The sequence below is a fragment of the Sphaeramia orbicularis genome, chromosome 10 (assembly GCF_902148855.1).
Source record: "Sphaeramia orbicularis chromosome 10, fSphaOr1.1, whole genome shotgun sequence".
NCBI classification, from domain to species: domain Eukaryota; kingdom Metazoa; phylum Chordata; class Actinopteri; order Kurtiformes; family Apogonidae; genus Sphaeramia; species Sphaeramia orbicularis.
This window is the reverse complement of record NC_043966.1, coordinates 17,713,112-17,732,058: the sequence shown is the minus strand read 5'-3', so window position 1 is coordinate 17,732,058 and position 18,947 is coordinate 17,713,112. Positions and strand designations below refer to the sequence as shown.

Below are 18,947 nucleotides of genomic sequence, written 5' to 3'. Positions count from 1 at the left end.
ATGCATGCAAACTACCTGTATTTGTACGACTTTTTAAGGCATATGCTACAATATTTGACATTTACCAGATATCCTTATGGAGTTAGCACGTCAACTGTTTATTTTTTATGGTAACACACTGACTATTTGGACTTAATGTAACTGTTGTAGTGATTTAAAATATAGAATTTAATGATCTTTACTTTCAAAATTCAGCTTCACAGATACACTTCTTCCTGGGTTGAAGAATATGGATTGGCTTCTAGTTTTGTTCACATATATTTCACTGTCAGGTACTTCAGAAATCTCACACATCCTCCTCAAAGCGTTTATGAGGAGGAGTTTTATCTCCCAGCCCACTCTGGTCTTGGTTTCTCACTGCATTTCAGAGGGTTAGCTCAGTTTGATGTTGTCTGTCTCAACTGTGAAGAGTTTTTAGTTGTCTTCATGCTAAAAGTTGTATTCTTATATTGAGCTGAAAATGTTATACTACTGTGCTTTGACTTATTGTCTAAGTTTTCTTTGCATCATTGTGAACGCAAATGTTTCTGACAAAGCTTCGGAAAAAAAAGACATTCTAGCAGTTGCAGCAGTCGAAACGAACGGGCAGAGGGGAATAACTGACGACTTTGTACCCACTTTATATGTTCCTATTGTAACCACTGCGATGTCACATGACACCAGTGGAACATTATGTTTCACCAAACCAAGACTGAGAACTGTTTAAAGGACTGGGAAAAATTACATTCAAGTAGGGAAGTTTTTTATTATCTTTAGTAAGAGCTTTACTATAAAGTGACAGATCACCGTACCCATGTTTTTATTCTTTATCCATTGGCCTCAATACTCAGTCACAGGGTGTTCAAATGTTGTCAAATATACGGCCCATGGACCAAAATGATCCCATCAAAGGGTCCAATCTGGACCTCAAAGTCCAAAAATTACAGAGAAGACATTAACAGTCAAAGGTGTCACTGAGTCTTGACAAGGTGTTTTGATCATACAGTTAAATATTGTATTATTCAGTTCCAGATGCCTTTTACTTCATGTTTAGTACCTTTGTAGATTCACTGTCATCTCTAAATTGTAATGCACATGTGCAACTGATAAACTGCAAAGTTTTCTTTTAAAAAAAATTGAGGTTGTTTATGGTTGTTAGGATATTCACATTTTTTGTGAAAGGACAGTTTATAAATATTCACATTTTCATATTGTAATTTTACTTTTTTTTGCACTAAAACACAGAGACAAATTTGGAGTTGTCATTATTTATAGGTTGTTATGTTATTGTTTTACTGGTCTGGCTCCATTGAGATCAAATTGGGCTGCATGTGGCCCCTGAACTAAAATGAGTTTGATACACTTGCTTTAAACTTTATTTTATAGAACACTTTTCAGAGTCCAAGTTAGAATGTGCTTCATAATTGCACAAAAATGAATCAGATCATAAAATCTTCAGCTTTTTTTGTCTGCTTTTTAAAAAAAAGCAGATCTAAAAACAATTTCTTGTATTAGAACAACCCCCCCCCCCCCCCAAAAAAAAAAAAAAAATGCAATTAAAAACAAATTAGGAGAGGCTTTCAGATGAAAGTATGTTTAGTTGAAGGGAGTGGAAAAAGTAATTCACTGACTCATTTGACCTGATTTCCTTGGACAGATTGTTCCAGAGCCTCTGGGTGCTGAATGTAAACAGTTACATAATCTGCTCAGTCTTAAAAATATACATCTCTTACTTTATCTAAATTACAGAAATCAATAAAGTAAAAAACAGTCATCCCTTCCATTTAATTTGGGTAACCTGGAGGCAAAGGGACACACAGGAGCTGCTTGTTCATTAATTTACTCAAAATCAGTAATTTGATTAAAAAACAACAAGAAAAAAAAGCCTTACTTCTAACTGCAATACAAACAGGTGGAAGTGTTCTTTACAAGATTGTTTTGACACATGGCTTACAAAATGAAGTCATGTCAGAATTAGTAATTTTATTTTGTATTCATTCCCTGCTGCCCACACTGCCGTGTGTTTTGGCGGGAAAACTGCCATGTGGGCTGAGCGGAACAGGCCAAAAACAACATTTGTACAACTCAAGAGTAAACGAAGAAAAACTGAAGTCCGTACAGGTATTACGTTTGATACAGAGACGGACTGTCTGTGTGGTTTTGGAGGTCTGGGATACAGCGGTAGCCACTGTCCTGTCTGACCCCATGACCCCAAACAAGTTAAAGCAGTGGTTCCCAACCTTTTTTGGCTCGTGACCCCATTTTAACATCACAAATTTCTGGCGACCCCAGACATTCAAAACAGAGACTTTTTTTTTTGTTGCTATGATTAATTTGTTTTCGATCATGTAATAGTTTGTTGCAAATAAACATTCATTTAGATTACATTTAGTCTATATTATGTATATTATTATGGACGGAGGCAGAAAATCCAGGTGTAGATTACTGCACAAAGTGAGAATTTTATTTTCCTTGGTCAGGATATGTACAGTCAGTCCAGCTTGGATTTACAAGGCTGACAATTAATACTGAACAAACAATAACTCAAACTATGAATTATGAAAGAGCTGCAGCATCTGAAACCGACCACAATGAACATTTGAAAGATAAACAGAACCACAGTGCTTCAGTTTTAGCTTCACAGTTTGTCATGTCTGTTATGGATTGGGATTGTCTCTCACAACTCACCCTATATTTTTATTAGTGAGTTTTTATTTAATTTTTATAAATTACTAGAAATTTCAGGTGACCCCATTTGAATTCCAGGCGACTCCACTTGGGGTCCTGACCCCAAGGTTGAAAAACACTGAGTTAAAGGAAAGTGAGTATGAGACAGCGCTTTCCAGTATCATCAAAACACCAAATAACGGAACGTCTTTTGTTAGATGTTCAACCAGTCGAGCTCACAGACTATAAAATTGATGTCAAAGAGCAATGGACATCATGTGTAACCTTCTGGAACCTCATGGTTTTATCTATAATGTTTCACTTGTCTGTAGATTGAATGGTAAAACAGTGTGACTCACCCAGTTCATGTTTTCCTGGGTTGTCAGATATCTCCATGACGTAGAGTTTCAGACCCATGTAGCTCTTGCCGATGCTGTAGATACGAGTGATGTCGGGACATGCCTCGTTCACAGACTTCATAAGCTGGGAAGAAAGACAGGGCATGTAAATACGAAAAAAATTAAATACACACTAAAAAGACTTAATTAAAAAGATAAAGTAGAGAACATTTTCCACCCAGAGATTAGGAGGGAGATGGCAGAGGATATTAAGGGGTGTTTAAGTTTATTAATTTTATGTAGTGGATGTCTGAGGTGGATATGAGATGGCAGAATTTGTTGATTTTTATTTTTATTTTGTATTTTATCTTTATTTAACCAGGAAGTCCCATTGAACTTAGGAATCTTTTGCAAGGGAGACTGTCATGATATTTGCACATATAAGGTCAAGACTTCTGACCAACATTTCAAACACTTCAAGCCTAAATGTTCAGTTGTTGGTTGTATTAACAAACACAAGTGCTTGAACAGGACAGAAAAGCATAGTCAACAACCTGGAGAGGGTGGGGTGTGAAGTGGCTCATTTGCATTTAAAGGGCCAGCGCTCAAAACAACCTTTCTGGTGTCATTACTCAGAAATAGGGTTGAAGATGGACCTGTGGAGTTGAATTAATGAAGAATTCAGACCCAAACTTAGCATTTACAGTTTATGTAGACCTCAGGGAAATGTTTGAAAATGCATAATTCTGTAAAAAACACTCAAAACATCACTCCTTTAATATTAAATGTGAATACCATGAGACTTGAAAACTCTATTCTATTACTTGATTAATTAAAGTGAAATGTACACCTGCTGAAGTACCCACTGACAGTCACCGCCTCATTAATAACTCATGAGTTTACTCAGAGTTTACTTTCAGTTGTTTATCATCTTGCAAAAAACGAAAAAAAAAAAAAAAATGGATATCCAAACCATGGGGGATAAAAGTCTTGTACAGAATTAATGTGGATGCAATGACTGACTATAGAATGACTCCTCTATCCGTTGAAACTGCTTCCTACACTGGAATGTGGGATCTTAGTTTGTTTTTGTAGCCATCAGATCCAGGACAGTGTCTCCAAACAGACCACTGGTAGTCGCAGCTCAGTGAGGATGCTGCCCAAAAGGAGTGAAACCTCCCTTAATATTTGTTTTTTGGTCAGAGCAAAGCCAGACCACACACTGTGGGAGCATTTTAGAGTCACTGTGAAAACCAAAAAACTGGAAGCTTGGTCTTCACAGGACTGGAGTTGGATTTATAAATCTGATTTTAAAGCTTCAGGAGTTTGAGTTAAATCTCAGGTGGCAGCGTGAAAGACATTATCTTTAACCCATAAAGACCCAGTGTGACATTTGAGGCAGTTCCCAAATGAATTTTTCTCTATATTTACCTGTCCTTGAGTGGTTTATCAACATTTATTGTAATATTATCTTCTGTATCTTGTATTTCTTTCAATGAAAATCTGGTATTTTCCAATATTTAATTTACTACACTGCAAAAATCAAAATCTAACCAAGTGTATTTTTCTCATTTCTAGTCAAAATATCTCATCACACTTAAAATAAGACACAATCACCTAACTTGTGAGATATAAGAACTTATTTTTAGGCAATAGATCTTGAAAATCTTATTCCAAGAAATCTTACCAAGATAATTTTCACTTGTTCAATTGGCAGATTATTATTATTTTTTTGTTTGCTTAATTCAAGCAAAAAAAAAAAAAAAAACACATCTTGAATTAAGCAAAAAAATCTAAAAAAGTCTAAAAAAAAAAGTTCTTCTATCTCACTGAAAAGTTACTTTTTAGGTGATTATGTCTTATTTTACGTGTGATGAGATATTTTGACTAGAAATGAGAAAAATACACTTGGTAAGATTTTGATTTTTTGCAGTGTAATCATGTAGACGTTCATGAAAGAGTAAATTTGAGGAATATTGTATCAAAAATAGAGAAAACTGAGGAAAAAGTGACTTTTTCTGTAAAATCTATCATTAACTGAACATAAACCCAGTGTCTCCACCCACTGTCACTGATCCAACTCCATGGGTTTTACTGGTGAATCAATGTCGTAGAAGATGACGGTGTTTCCACGTTCACTACAGAGCCTCTGAACGTCCAAATGGGTCATATCTGATGACCATGAAAAAATAACAAACTGTATTTTACACCAATTATACACATATATTAGTGGATTTGCAGGTATTAAACATTTTATCTCAGTAGATGGTGGATGTTTGGGTCTTTATGGGTTAAATATCACTGTATTTAACAACAACAGCCATTATAAAACATCTAGCACCATCATGTTGTTCTACCTTTCTCATCTCTTTGTAGTTGTGGTGCCTGAAGTCCAGTTTGTCTCTGGAGCCTGTTGGTTCTGTCTGCCATGCATAAATATTATTTGGATCTATGAATAAGAACACACAGTGACACTTGAAGTTAACAGCTGAATATTAACAACATTGAAAGCAGTGCAGCAGATGGTGTTTGGTACCTGGGAGCGTGCAACCCAACACTTCAGCTCTCAGGCAGATGTCCCCCATAGTCCCGTTCTGGTACCACGTCTGGGGGTTGATCCGGATGTAACGCGCCACTGTGGAAGTGTTGAAGAGAGCGAGGACAGGTGTCTCTGCATCTTGATTTCCTTCAAATACCTGCATAAAAAAAGACAGACGAGAGGAAATACAAGCAAATCTGCTTTAAATATTCTTGGATCTTGCAACTTGGAAATTCCAGATCATCCTCTTCTGCAATGGGCGGCTGACTTTATTACGATGCAGGACTGAAATGTATAGTAGATCCTTCATACCCACTGCCATCAGACTCTAGAACACCTCAGCTAGTTTTAGTTTTCTGTATCTTCTTTCTTTCTTTTTGTTGAGTTATTTCCCCCAGAGATCAATAAAATTAATCTGTATCTATCATTTTATCAAGTGGAATAAAACTGTGTGAAGATTAGTTAACAGAAAAAATAAATATTAAGAATAAGAATAAATACTTCAGTTAGCGCTTACTTACTTAAATAAAAGTGCTTAAATAAATAAATAAATATCAGGTCACTATTATTAAATAATGCTACTATATTACAGAATTATATGATAGGTGAGAGGTGATGGTGATGGAGATGTTGATGAGGAGGAGGGTGATGATGATGATGATGATGATGATGATGATGATGACGATGACGATGATGATGACGATGACTGCACCTTAGTGCCGGCCTGTGCCTCTGGCTGACCACCTCGTGTGCTTTTATTGTGTACTTTTATTGTGTATTTTTTATTGTATAGACTTGCTATTTTTCTGGCTATGTCTTTTTTATTTATTTATTATGGCTACGTCACTTTTTATTTATTTATTATTCTTATTCTCTGTATTTAACTCTTGCATCTCGTGTGTGTATGTATGTATGCGAGCAATGGAGTTCACAGAATTATATTATCTATCTATCTATCTATCTATCTATCTATCTATCTATCTATCTATCTATCTATCTATCTATCTATCTATCTATCTATCTATCTATCTATCTATCTATCTATCTATCTATCTATCTATCTATCTATCTATCTATCTATCTATCTATCTATCTATCTACCTACCTACCTACCTACCTACCCACCCACCCATCCTCCTACTACCTATTTTGACTACTTTTACTCCAACTGACATTATTTAGACTACAAAAAGGTAACTATAATTACATAAAATCACCTTAATAATAACAACAGTCGTCATAATGATCATCATCATCATTATCATCATTATTACACTGTTGTCCCTAGAGTTGGAATACAATATTTCTACCTCTTCTCATGAAATGATTGTGACAATATGATTTATTCTTGATAGATAAAGTGTAACAGGGACTCAATATGTAATCATTGCACCAGGTCAAAGGTGATAACTGAAAATAGGAATAAAAAGAGGAATTTGCCTGAAAACAAGATTATCCCAATTTCATGGGTAACAGTTGCTATTTTTAAGTATTACAGGACTCATTAATGAATAAGTCACTAGAATCCAGTGATATATTTCATTCAGACATTGGTGAGTCTGCATACTAATCCTAATATCTTTTACATATCAAATCAAATTTTATTTATATAGCGCCAAATCATAACAAAAGTTATCTCATGACACTTTACATATAGAGTTGGTCAAAACCAGACTCTAAGCCAATTTACAGAAACCCAACAGAATCCTCCAGGAGCAAACATCTGTACATATGTATGTCTTAGGAAATCGAGGCCTATCACTTGGAACAGACTTAAAGATCCTCAATAGCTGCTGTGTTTGGAATGAAATGAGAAATGTAAAGTCACCTATAAATGTAATTCAACACAGAAAGCTTAAAGGACAGGATTAAGCCTGAGAGGAAAGTAATGAAATATGAATTTAATGAACAAAAGACTGGAGAGACAGGAATTCACTGTTTACTTTAATGTGAAATACTGCTGCAAAATGGACAGTCTATCCTTGATATGTTTAGCAATTTTGTGTTTTGTGTAGGAATTTAGGGTAGGTTGAAGGATGGGGTAAGGGGGCGGGAGGTTATAAGTTAAACTTCATCCCGCTCCTTTTCGAATGTTGGACTTTCTTTTATATAATGCTTTTGTTATTTGGTTTTAATGCAAATTCAAAATAAACAAATAAACAAACACACAAACAAACATGTATAAAACAGTGTTTAGACTTACTGCTTCTTTAGTCCCGTTCATACATGGTTTCCAGGTCAGGGAGTCATTGCTGAACTGCACTTTATAAGTATGTACCACATCCCAGCTGTTTGAGAGCAAAACACGTATATTATACCGATGCACAGCTGTAGTAACCTTTCATTTACTCTTTAGTATCAAAGTAATAATATGTTCTATATGTATAGTGCAAAGGATTTGTGCAGTGTGTTTTGTTGAAATCTATTCAACAAATCAACATATGTAGTCGATTTGAAAGTAAGCATTTAATAATTTGCAACCATTTTAGATGAGCAGTAAGAGTTTATGAGCTAAGTTTAAGAAGGAATTATTTAAATCTTTGATTCCTCCTTGAATGTACTTCCAGTCAAGTGCTTACTTGTACTTTACTGGAACATGTCTGTTTTATGCAATGCCATACTTTGACTTGACTACATCTCGGGGGTAATTATTATACTTTCCATTCCACTGCATTTGTTTGGCAGCTTTAGTTCCTTTTCACATTAGTTTTTCATCCTCTTCTCTTACAGTGAGGGTTGAAAAAACTGTCCCTGTTTCTTAGCTAAATAATCTCTTCATAAGCCCTTTTGCATTAACTGGAAAATACAAAACACAGTGTCACGAAGCTGAAAACAAGCCTGTCCTTCTGAAATTGTGAGAAGCTGACAATTTATGGGACAAATATTGTAACACTTAAGATTCTGTTTAACCCATAAAGACCCATCATGACTTCTATGTCAGTCCCCAAATGAAATTTTCTCCATATCTAACCTTTCTTAACCTCCTAAGACCCAGCTATGGGTTTTCTGTCCACAAGAGTTTCACAACTTTATACAAAAAAAGAAAAAAGGAAAGAAAACTGTCCAAAACAAAGGACATTCCATAAAAATTTCAAAAACTGCATCTGAAAAAACTGTTGCATCATGATGTTTCCAATATAGGCACTTATTTAATAAAAAACAAAAAAAGCTTGTACTTTGCTGACATTTCCTGGGTCTTAGGAGGTTAAGTGATTTATCCCCATTTATTATAATATTATCCTCTGTATTTTACATTTTATCAGCATAAATCAGGTATTTTTTTGTATTTCATTTACTGATCATGTAGACGTTCATGAAAGCTCAGATTAAATTTGAGAGTTATTATATTAAAAACAGAGAAAAGTGAAGAAAAAGTGACTAATTTTTTGTCAAATCTATCATTAACTGAACATAAACCACACATTTCCATCCATTGTCATTGATCCAACTCCATGGGTTTTACTACTGAATCAATGTTGTAGAAGATGACAGTGTTTCCACGTTCACTACGGAGCCTCTGAACGTCCAAATGGGCCATATCTGATGACCATGAAAAGATGACAAAATGCATTTTAAACCAATTATTTAAATGTATTGGTAGGATTAGTAGATCAACAGGTACTAAACATCTTACATCAGTAGATGGTTTAGGTTGGTGGTAGATGTTTGGGTCTTTATGGGATAAAATGATGAAAAGCTGCAGATTAACCTAGTATATAAATGTGGTCTCACTGGCGATTAAGTCTTTATGTGTAGGCAACATATGGATTATTGCTGTTTCTTTTCTTTTTTTCTTACTGTGTATGTTTTTTACCTGTCCTGTGGACCTAGTTTTTGTGTCCCTAATAAAGCTTGAATGAATATATAATGTTACTGAAATGAGCTCCTTGCTTTACCCTCAAATACCTAAATGGTCATGATCAACCAAAAGAATCTACTGATCTACAATGTTTAGTAACTGCTGAGTCACTAAGGCTAACCATACACATGAATAATTCAGGTAAAATGCAGATTCTCAGGTTTCATGGTCATCTTCTGCAACACTGATTCGTCAGTATAACACATGACTGGTTGTGGACACTTGTTTTTCTGTTCCGTTAATGATATATTTACTGAAACTGTCAATTTTTCTTTTTCTTGTTTCAGTTTTGATACAATAACCATTGAATTTACCGTGAGCTTTAATGAAAATCTACATGATCAGTAAATTTAACCTATAAAGACTCAAACATCCATCACCGACCTAAACCATCTACTGATGTAACTGTTTAATACCTGTTGATCCATTAATCCTATAAATCCATGTAAATAATTGGCATAAAATGCAACAATTCATCTTTTCATAGTCATCAGATATGACCTATTTGGACGTTTAGAGGCTCCATGGTTACCATGGAAACACTGTCATCTTCTACAACATTGATTCACCAGTAACATCCTTGGAGTTGGATCAATGACAGAGGATGGAGACACTTGATTTATGTTCAGTAAATGATAGATTTAACAGAAAAAGTACCTTTTTCTGTAGTTTTTTTCTGTTTCTGATATAATAACCCTCAACTTTAATCTGAGCTTTTATGAACATCTACATGATTTGAGAATATAGGAAAATACCTGATTAACAGATAAAATACAAAATACAGAAGATAATATCATAAATAAATGGTGATAAATCCCTCAAGAAAGGTTAAATATAGAGAAGATTTCATTTGGGAACTGACATAAAAGTAGCACTGGGTCTTTATAGGTTAATCCAATCCAACTTTATTTATAAAGCACTTTAAAACAACCACAGTGGACCAAAGTGCTGTACAGAAGACTAAATGCACAATAGAAAATTAATAAAGTATTAAGAAAAAATAAAATCTAATAAATAAAACAAGCTAAAATGTAAAAATATAAAAACAGAAAAAAAATGTCAACATTGCAAGAGTGTTAAAAGGCTAAGGAGAACAGGTGGGTTTTAAGAAGAGATTTAAAAACAGGCATATATAGAGAAATACCGGATGTTCGCTGAAAAATGCAAAATAGAGAGGATAATATCATAACAAATGGCAATAAATCACTAAAGATGTCAAATTTTGAGAAAAAATTATTTTGTCTGTCTGACAAAAAACAAAAAAACAAGAAAAATAAATCTTTATAAGTTCTAGTAGACAGTATGAACCTAATCGGTCTTTTGGAAATCACCATAAAAATAGTCATAGTAGTAAAATCAGTCAAAAAACTTTACTAGTAAATCACCTCGAGGGACCACTTATTATAGTATAATGGCTACTTTTATGACTCATTTTCCTCCTAATACTGACATGCTTTGAAGGTTTTTAATTCTGAACCTTTACTTTTAGTGGAGGTTTTTCCCAGTCTGGTATTAGTATCTAGGATGTGAATATTTTGTGTTTTTGTACTGACCTCCAGATGGAGTTGCGACCCTGCAGGATGACACCAGTGAAGCGAGTCGGCCGCAGAGCATCGACCTGCAGCCACTGCTTCTTATCTCTGTACTGAGCACACCAGGCGCCATCGTAGATATCACCATCCTCTATCCCAGACTGCAATGCGCACACACAAACACACCTTAAATACAAAGAACTGGTTTAGACAGAGACAAAGCGTACCGTCACTGATGTAATCTGGTTACCTGGATGTTCAGCCGGCCTCGGTGAGGACCCAGGCCTCTGCGTTTGAAGGAGGACGCCGTCAGCTGAGTGTCTTTGACTTTCAGTGACTCCAGACCCAGTGGAGGACATTCTGTCAACACATCTTTATTTACCACCTCACTATTACACCACCAGAAGAACAGATACAGCAGAGAAGTACAACCGGACAGGAGTTCAAGCGGTCACAGACACACAGATGTTATATCAGGAAATTGTAAAAAGCCAACATTTTACAATTTCAGTTTTAGATCAACTATTTTGCAGTGTATTGTTGCTGTTCATGGCAGTTAATTGTTATCGCAGAAGATACAGCTCTGGAAAAATTAGAGACCATCTCAAATCTTCAGACCTGAAAACCAGTAGAATTTGATCTAGAACAGGGGTTACCAATCCTGGTCTTTGAGGGCTGTTCTCCTGCATGTCTTAGGTATTTCCCTCTTCCAGTACACCTGATGGTTGTTATCAGGCTTCTGCAGAGCTTGGGGATAGGCTTATCATTTGAATCAGGTGTGTTGGAAGAGGGATATATCTAAACAGGGGTCAGCAACCCTGGTCCTCAAGAGCCCCTATCCTGCATGTTTTAGATCAGTAGTTCCCAACCTTTTTTTGTTCGTGACCCCATTTTAACATCACATATTTCTGGTGACGTCAGACACTCAAAACTAAGACTTTTTTTTTTTTGGCTATAATGAATTTGTTTTTGATCATATAATAGTTTGCTATACTACGTTGCAAACTTACGTTAATTTTAGACGACATTTAGTCTATATAATGTATATTATTATGGAGGGAGACAGAAAAGCCAGGTGTAGATTACTGCACAAAGTGAGAATTTTATTTTCCTTGGTCAGGATATGTACAGTCAGTCCAGCTTGGATTTACAAGGCTGACAATTAATACTGAACAAACAATAACTCAAACTATGAATTATCAAAGAGCTGCAGCATCTGAAACTGACCACAATGAACATTTGACAGATAAACAGAACCACAGTGCTTCAGTTTCAGCTGCAGAGTTTGTCATGTCTTTTATATGTTGTGATTGTCTCTCTCAACTCACTACAGGGCGGGGAAGCAAAATTTACAATGAACATTTAGTTGTTTTTTTCTCAGCAGGCACTACGTCAATTGTTTTGAAACCAAACATATATTGATGTCATAATCATACCTAACACTATTATCCATACCTTTTCAGAAACTTTTGCCCATATGAGTAATCAGGAAAGCAAACGTCAAAGAGTGTGTGATTTGCTGAATGCACTCGTCACACCAAAGGAGATTTCAAAAATAGTTGGAGTGTCCATAAAGACTGTTTATAATGTAAAGAAGAGAATGACTATGAGCAAAACTATTACGAGAAAGTCTGGAAGTGGAGGAAGCAACAAAAAATGTACCAAAGCTTTTATTAAAGCCCTCAAATCCAAAATCCTAAAGGATCCAACCAAATCCATGAGAAAAATGGCAATTGAACTTGAGGTAGACAACAAGATCGTTAGAAATGCAGTAAAATATGATTTGAAGATTTAAATTCTCATGACTTTCAATAAACTAATTGGTCATACACTGTCTTTCAATCCCTGCCTCAAAATATTGTACATTTTGCTTCCCCACCCTGTAGAAATATTTTTTATTAGTAAGTTTTTTTTTTTGGTCTCTCTCTCTCTCTCTCTCTTTTTTTTTTTAATAAATTACTAGAAATTTCAGGCGACCCCATTTGAATTCCAAGCAACCCCATGTGGGGTCTCGACCCCAAGGTTGAAAAACACTGTTTTAGATGTATCCCTCTTCCAACACACCTGATTCAAATGATCAGCCTATCATCAAGCTCTGCAGAAGCCTGATAACGACCATCAGGTGTACTGGAAGAGGGAAATACCTAAAACATGCAGGATAGTAGCCCTCGAGGACCAGGATTGGACATCCCTGATCTAGAGGAAAGAGGTCAGCAGCCTTTCAAGAAAACAGCTACATTATTGGACCACATGCAGCATCACCCAACACCATTGTGAACAACAAGTGGAGTGCAAGCCAAGAAATAAGAAAATTTTAACTGGAAATCAAAGTCATTTTGGAACTCCTCCAAAGTGGAAATATGAGTATTGTGTTGTTGGGTCTTTTATTTTCTTTCATAGCTATTTCCCTGAAAGGAATGCTTTAAAAGATAATATTTTCATTTGAATTTTGGGAGAAATATTACTCAGCAGTTATAATAAACAAAAAGGGTTCATTTGACTCAATCACATACTTATAAGTTGTAAAACTAGTGCCTCATTTTTTTTTCCAGAGAACAGAGAACACATGATCTTGTACGATTCCTGAGAATTAACAGATTGCAATTCTCAGAAGTGACATGAATGTGATTAATATGTTTTCCTGTAAAGATCATGACATTTGTTAAAAGGCAAAAGCACAAGGGATATGACAGAAGAAGAGGCATATTGGTTGATTAAAAACAGAACATAAGCGTTTCCAGATGTTTTCACAAAAAGCAGGAGATAATAATGATGTGAATAACATAATCTTTACTGCACGCTCAACAGTTCAAGATAAATTTAACCCATCATGAAACAGCAACTCAGACCACATGTGTAAAGGCTGTCCTGTCTGTAAACCGGTCCAGTGTCCCCTGCTGCTGGATTCCAGCCTCAGACAGACTTCCATTCTCTGAAGGTTCAGCTCAGTGCTGCTCAGCCTCTTCCTGTCAGGAAGCCGCTAAAAAGGCTCAAACATCAGGCCGTGGTAAAGAAACAGCATACATGAATAGTAAATGTAGGTGCCGTTTCCTCTGAAACTCACTCCCCCCTTTTGCCTTGTAGTCCAAAAGGATCACTGCTGAAATGGTTTTGACTCAAACTGTTGCTCAAACTGATGTTTCCCTGTTTCTGTTGATCGGTGGCCTTCATCCAAACCGCAAACCACTTTGAAAACTATTGCACCTTGTTTGCGTACTGAAAAAGCCCCCTTCTCAACTTATCAGTGAAAAAATGCACTGTGAGATAAATCAGAACAGGTTGTTTGAAGGTCAAACTATTGTGTCCTTACTGTTCTCTTAGTGAAATGAAGACTTATTTCTGTAGATGCACAAACTAAATAAAAAATGTAGATGATGAACTCTGTATGAGTGAAAGTTTTCAGTTCAACAAGCTGCTGCCTCACAGTCTGTTTGCATCTTAAAACAGGAGGCTGCATTATTATTAAGTACAGGTAGATACCAATGTTTATGTTTATAGAGTTGATATGGATATGGGATTTTTTTAATTTTACGTTTTCTTATATTTTTCTTATATTTTGTATCTATGCACTGCAAAAATCTAAATTTTACCGAGTGTATTTTTCTCATTTCTAGTCCAAATATCTCATCACACTTAAAATAAGACATAATCACCTAAAGAGTAGCTTTTCAGTGAGATATGAAGAACCTATTTTTAGACAATAGATCTTGAAAATCTTATTTTAAGAAATCTTACCAAGATCATTTTTACTTGTTCCAATGGCAGATTTATTTTTTTTTTGCTTAATTCAAGATTTTTTTTGCTTAATTCAAGCAAAAAATCTGCCAAAGGAACAAGTGAAAATTATCTCGTAAGATTTCTTGAAATAAGATTTTCAAGATCTATTGTCTAAAAATAAGTACTTATATCTCACTGAAAAGTTACTCTTCAGGTGATTATGTCTTATTTTAAGTGTGATGAGATCCTTTGACGAGAAATGAGAAAAATACACTTGGATTTTGATTTTTTCTAGTGTATGTATAGGTAGAAAACACTGTTTATGTAGGCTATATAGAGTTTGGATATGGGATTTTTCTCATTTTACATTTTCATATTTTTTTTTCGTATATTTTATATCTATACTAGAGACAACAACTACCTACAAAGAATTCCTTGCATGTGTTGCCATACTTATTCTGATTCTATAATAACATCACAGCTGTAAGTTTCTACTTTTTACAAACATATCCCACATACGCTTGGAAACCACCATCCAAACTATAGGCCTGGATGGATTTTAATGAACATCAGCTCTGATTTGACATGACTGGATAAGCTGCTTGCTCAGCATTTATTTCCAGCACATGCTCTGTGACTAATCTCTGCTCCCCTTCTATATACACAGACACATATTTCTATATAAACACACTATACTGTGTACACAGACACAAACAGCTGAATGAATGAAATGTGAGAGATGCACACACACATTTACAGACAGCGAGAAAACAGCTGGTAAAGAAAACAGAAATTTGGTGAACAGGCTCCCATACATTATGACCACTGACTGGAGATGTGGTGATAATATTGATTATTTCATTACATTGGTACCTTTCAGTGGGTTGGATATATGAAGCAGCAAGTGAACATGAAATCCTAAAACCTGATGTGTTAGAAGCAGCAAAATGATCAACATAAGGAGTGACTTTGACCAGGTCCATATTATAACAGTGATGACTGGGTCAGAACATCTCCACAACTGCAGGTCTGGTTGGATGTTCCTAGTCTGCAGTGGTTAGTACCGACCAAAAATGGACATCCCAATCTCACACTGCAAAAATCTCAATCTTACCAAGTGTATTTTTCTCATTTCTAGTCCAAATATCTCATCACACTTAAAATAAGACATAATCACCTAAAGAGGAACTTTTCACTGAGATATAAGAACTATTTTTTTGACAACAGATCTTGAAAATCTTATTTCAAGAAATCTTATCAGGATAATTTTCACTTGTCCCATTGACAGATTTTTTTTTTTTGCTGAATTTAATATATTTTTTTTGCTGAATTATTATTATTATTATTTTTTTGCTAAATGTAATATTTTTTTTGCTTAATTAATATTCCCTCAATAGAGATTTAACAATCTTAATTCAAGAAATCTTGTCAAGTGAAAATGTCTTGCTGCATGGACAGATATTTCATTCATTTTGAGTACCTTTTTCCTCAGATTTATTGTTTTTATCTTGTTTTTAGACACTCCTTTCTTGCCATGCACTTTCCATTGGGAATGAACAACTAAGATCTGAAGATGCTCTGACCCAGTCATTCATCACATTTTTCCTTACACTGGAAAAAATCTAACTCTTACCAAGTGTATTTTTCTCATTTCTAGTCCAAATATCTCATCACCTGAATAGTAACTTTTTAGTGAGATATAAGAACTTATTTTTTAGATAGATAATTTTCAAAATAATTTTAACTTGTTCCATTGGCAGACTTTTTTTTGCTTAATTCAAGATTTTTTTTGCTTAATTAAAGCAAAAAATCTGCAAATGGAACAAGTGAAAATTACCATGGTAAGATTTCTTGAAATGAGATTTGCAAGATCTATTGTCTAAAAATAAGTTCTTATATCTCGCTGAAAAGTTACTCTTCAGGTGATTATGTCTTATTGTAAGTGTGATGAGATATTTGGACTAGAAATGAGAAAAATATTTGGTAAGATTTGGATTTTTTCCAGTCTACTCTTACCATTTTGCTGTTTCTAACACATCACTTCAAGGTCTACATGTTCACTTGCTGCCTAATATGTCCACCCACTTACAGGTCCCATTGGAATGAGATCAGATCATGAATATTAATACCACTTTGCATGTTCGTGGTCATAATGTTATGGCTGATCAGTGTATATTCTACCACCCATTCCTTAAAAAGTCAGTAAGAATGTGTGAAACAGGCTTCAGTACAGAAAATAGAAACTTGGGTTGGATTTACAGAAAATCAAAGGAACAAAGGTAAAGTCAAAAAGCAAACTCTAAAGCTACTTAGTACAACAATCCACTAGTCTATGTCCACTAAAAAGCCGAACATATAAAAAAAAAACCCTAAGTAATATCTTCTGGTTAGGTGTTTTTCTAATCACTATGACATTGTAAACTCAGAAGACTGGGAATTTTTTAACTTACTAAAGTATTTGGAAGCAATTTCAACAAGATCTCCTACAGAGACCTGTTTTAATTTTAATCCAACATTTCAGCCCTTGTTGGAATTTAAGAGACAAAACAATGTGCAGTAATATACCCTTAATTCTGCATCATATTTGGCTTTTGTAAATATTCATGGAGACATGCTGTATTTAGTCCTCAAATCAATTTAATGCGAAAACAAAATCCAAAATGTACAACTGTAATGATAGCCAAAGTTTACACCTGATTTTATTATGGTTCAAATTAATTAAAATTAAATGTTAAAATGAACATCAGGATATTTATTATAATTGAGTCTCAATCACACTGGTCTACAAGTAAAATGCCTCCAGAATAAAAGTAGCAAAACTTTACCAAGTTTGAGCCACTAATGAAAAATTAAAAAAAAAAAAAAAAAAAAAAAGTCAAAATGTGGGTTGGCTGTAGTTTCCAAAATACAGTCTTGGGTGAAAATGTGAAATTTTGAGAGTTAATGAGAATGGGTTTAACTCAAAAGGAATATTTGTCTCAGATCTACTTCCGAACACTGTATATACATTCACATATTAAAGAGAGGATTAATAAATCTATTATATAAATGTTTATCCTCCTGAGACCCAGCAATGAATTTTTGTCCTCTGTAGGGGACAAAAGTTTCGCAGTTTTACTTTAAAAAATACTGTCCATTGCACAGGACATTCAATTAAAAAATAAATTAAACAATTTTTAAACTGTTGCATTATGCAATTTCCAATCATGACAGTTATTTAATGTAAAAAAAGCTAAAACTTTCACTTTCCTGGGTCTCAGGAGGATATTGAAAAGTATGTGTCATAACTGAAAACATTTGTTACTTGTTTTCCAATTCATCTTTAATTATGTAAGATTTTGCACATTTAATCTATGAGGCAGATGATTTCTAAAAAAAAAAAAAAAGTAGACTAGTGAAATCTCCAACCATCATCTCTGTGTTTGACCCTGAAGTTACTCCCAGTCTTCAGAAAGTCTTTGATGACTTCCAACATCAGATCAGCTGATACTTCACACAGTTATTTATACAGTATGTCAGACCCACATGTATCAGATGAATCCTGGTCATCATCTGATCTGGGTCTGAATTTGGTGTTAATTTACCAAATAGTTTTGGTTTGATGCTTAAGGTGGTATTTGTCTGGATTGGGCTTTTCCCATTTAACTCTTCATTTTGATCAATCGTACATGTTGACAGCTTCAATCCAGTAAACTCCACCTATTTGAAGCTGATAAAAGCACCAAAAACTATTTGTCGCTGAGGTCCAGCTGACATACTGTATACATCAGGGCTAATCCCGGTACGTACGTGGGGTTGTCTTCTTGGCCTCTGATTGGTTCACTTGCTTTTTGACCTGTGGTTTGGTTTTCTTAACCACTTTTGGCTTCTTGGTGATGACTTTGGGTTTCTTCGGTTCAGTTTTGGGCTTCTTTGCTACCTTAACGCTCCTTGTGGATCTGTTTGCTACAAAAATGCAAAACCACTTCATGCACGCTGGAAACATACCGTAGCAAATGTGACTTATATTATGTAATAGACCTGTACTCAGTGTATACTATCAGATATGAGTCACTGCAGTGTGCCTTGGCTAACAGTGAACGAAAACACTCTTTATCAGGTTTGAACATTGCTCTCATATTTTTGCCTTATTTTGCACGAGTCTAGTCAACATAGGCTTTGTAATGGTTTGACTGTTTTTAACCAAAGTTGTGCAGCGGAACTGTTAACCCATAAAGAGCCAAACATCCACCATCAACCAAAAGCATCTACTTCTACTAATCTAAACTGCTGATCCACTAATCCTATCAATCCATGTCAATAATTGGTGTAAAATA

At 35.0% G+C, this 18,947-nt stretch overlaps 1 protein-coding gene across 2 annotated transcripts in view; it reads right to left on the bottom strand.

Moving 5' to 3' along the window:
* The window catches only part of LOC115427018 (probable carboxypeptidase X1), a 35,011-nt gene that overhangs the window by 10,537 nt on the left and 5,527 nt on the right, over positions 1 to 18,947 (bottom strand). The window contains exons 2-8 of one of the 2 annotated variants that reach the window (XM_030145363.1): positions 18,421 to 18,576; positions 11,165 to 11,274; positions 10,936 to 11,075; positions 7,727 to 7,811; positions 5,521 to 5,680; positions 5,342 to 5,433; positions 3,006 to 3,129 (exon numbers count right to left, since the gene is read on the bottom strand). In XM_030145363.1, the coding sequence (XP_030001223.1) occupies positions 3,006 to 3,129; positions 5,342 to 5,433; positions 5,521 to 5,680; positions 7,727 to 7,811; positions 10,936 to 11,075; positions 11,165 to 11,274; positions 18,421 to 18,576 (867 nt within the window). The remainder of the gene's footprint in view (positions 1 to 3,005; positions 3,130 to 5,341; positions 5,434 to 5,520; positions 5,681 to 7,726; positions 7,812 to 10,935; positions 11,076 to 11,164; positions 11,275 to 18,420; positions 18,577 to 18,947) is intronic. The other variant, XM_030145364.1, reaches the window with a different exon arrangement.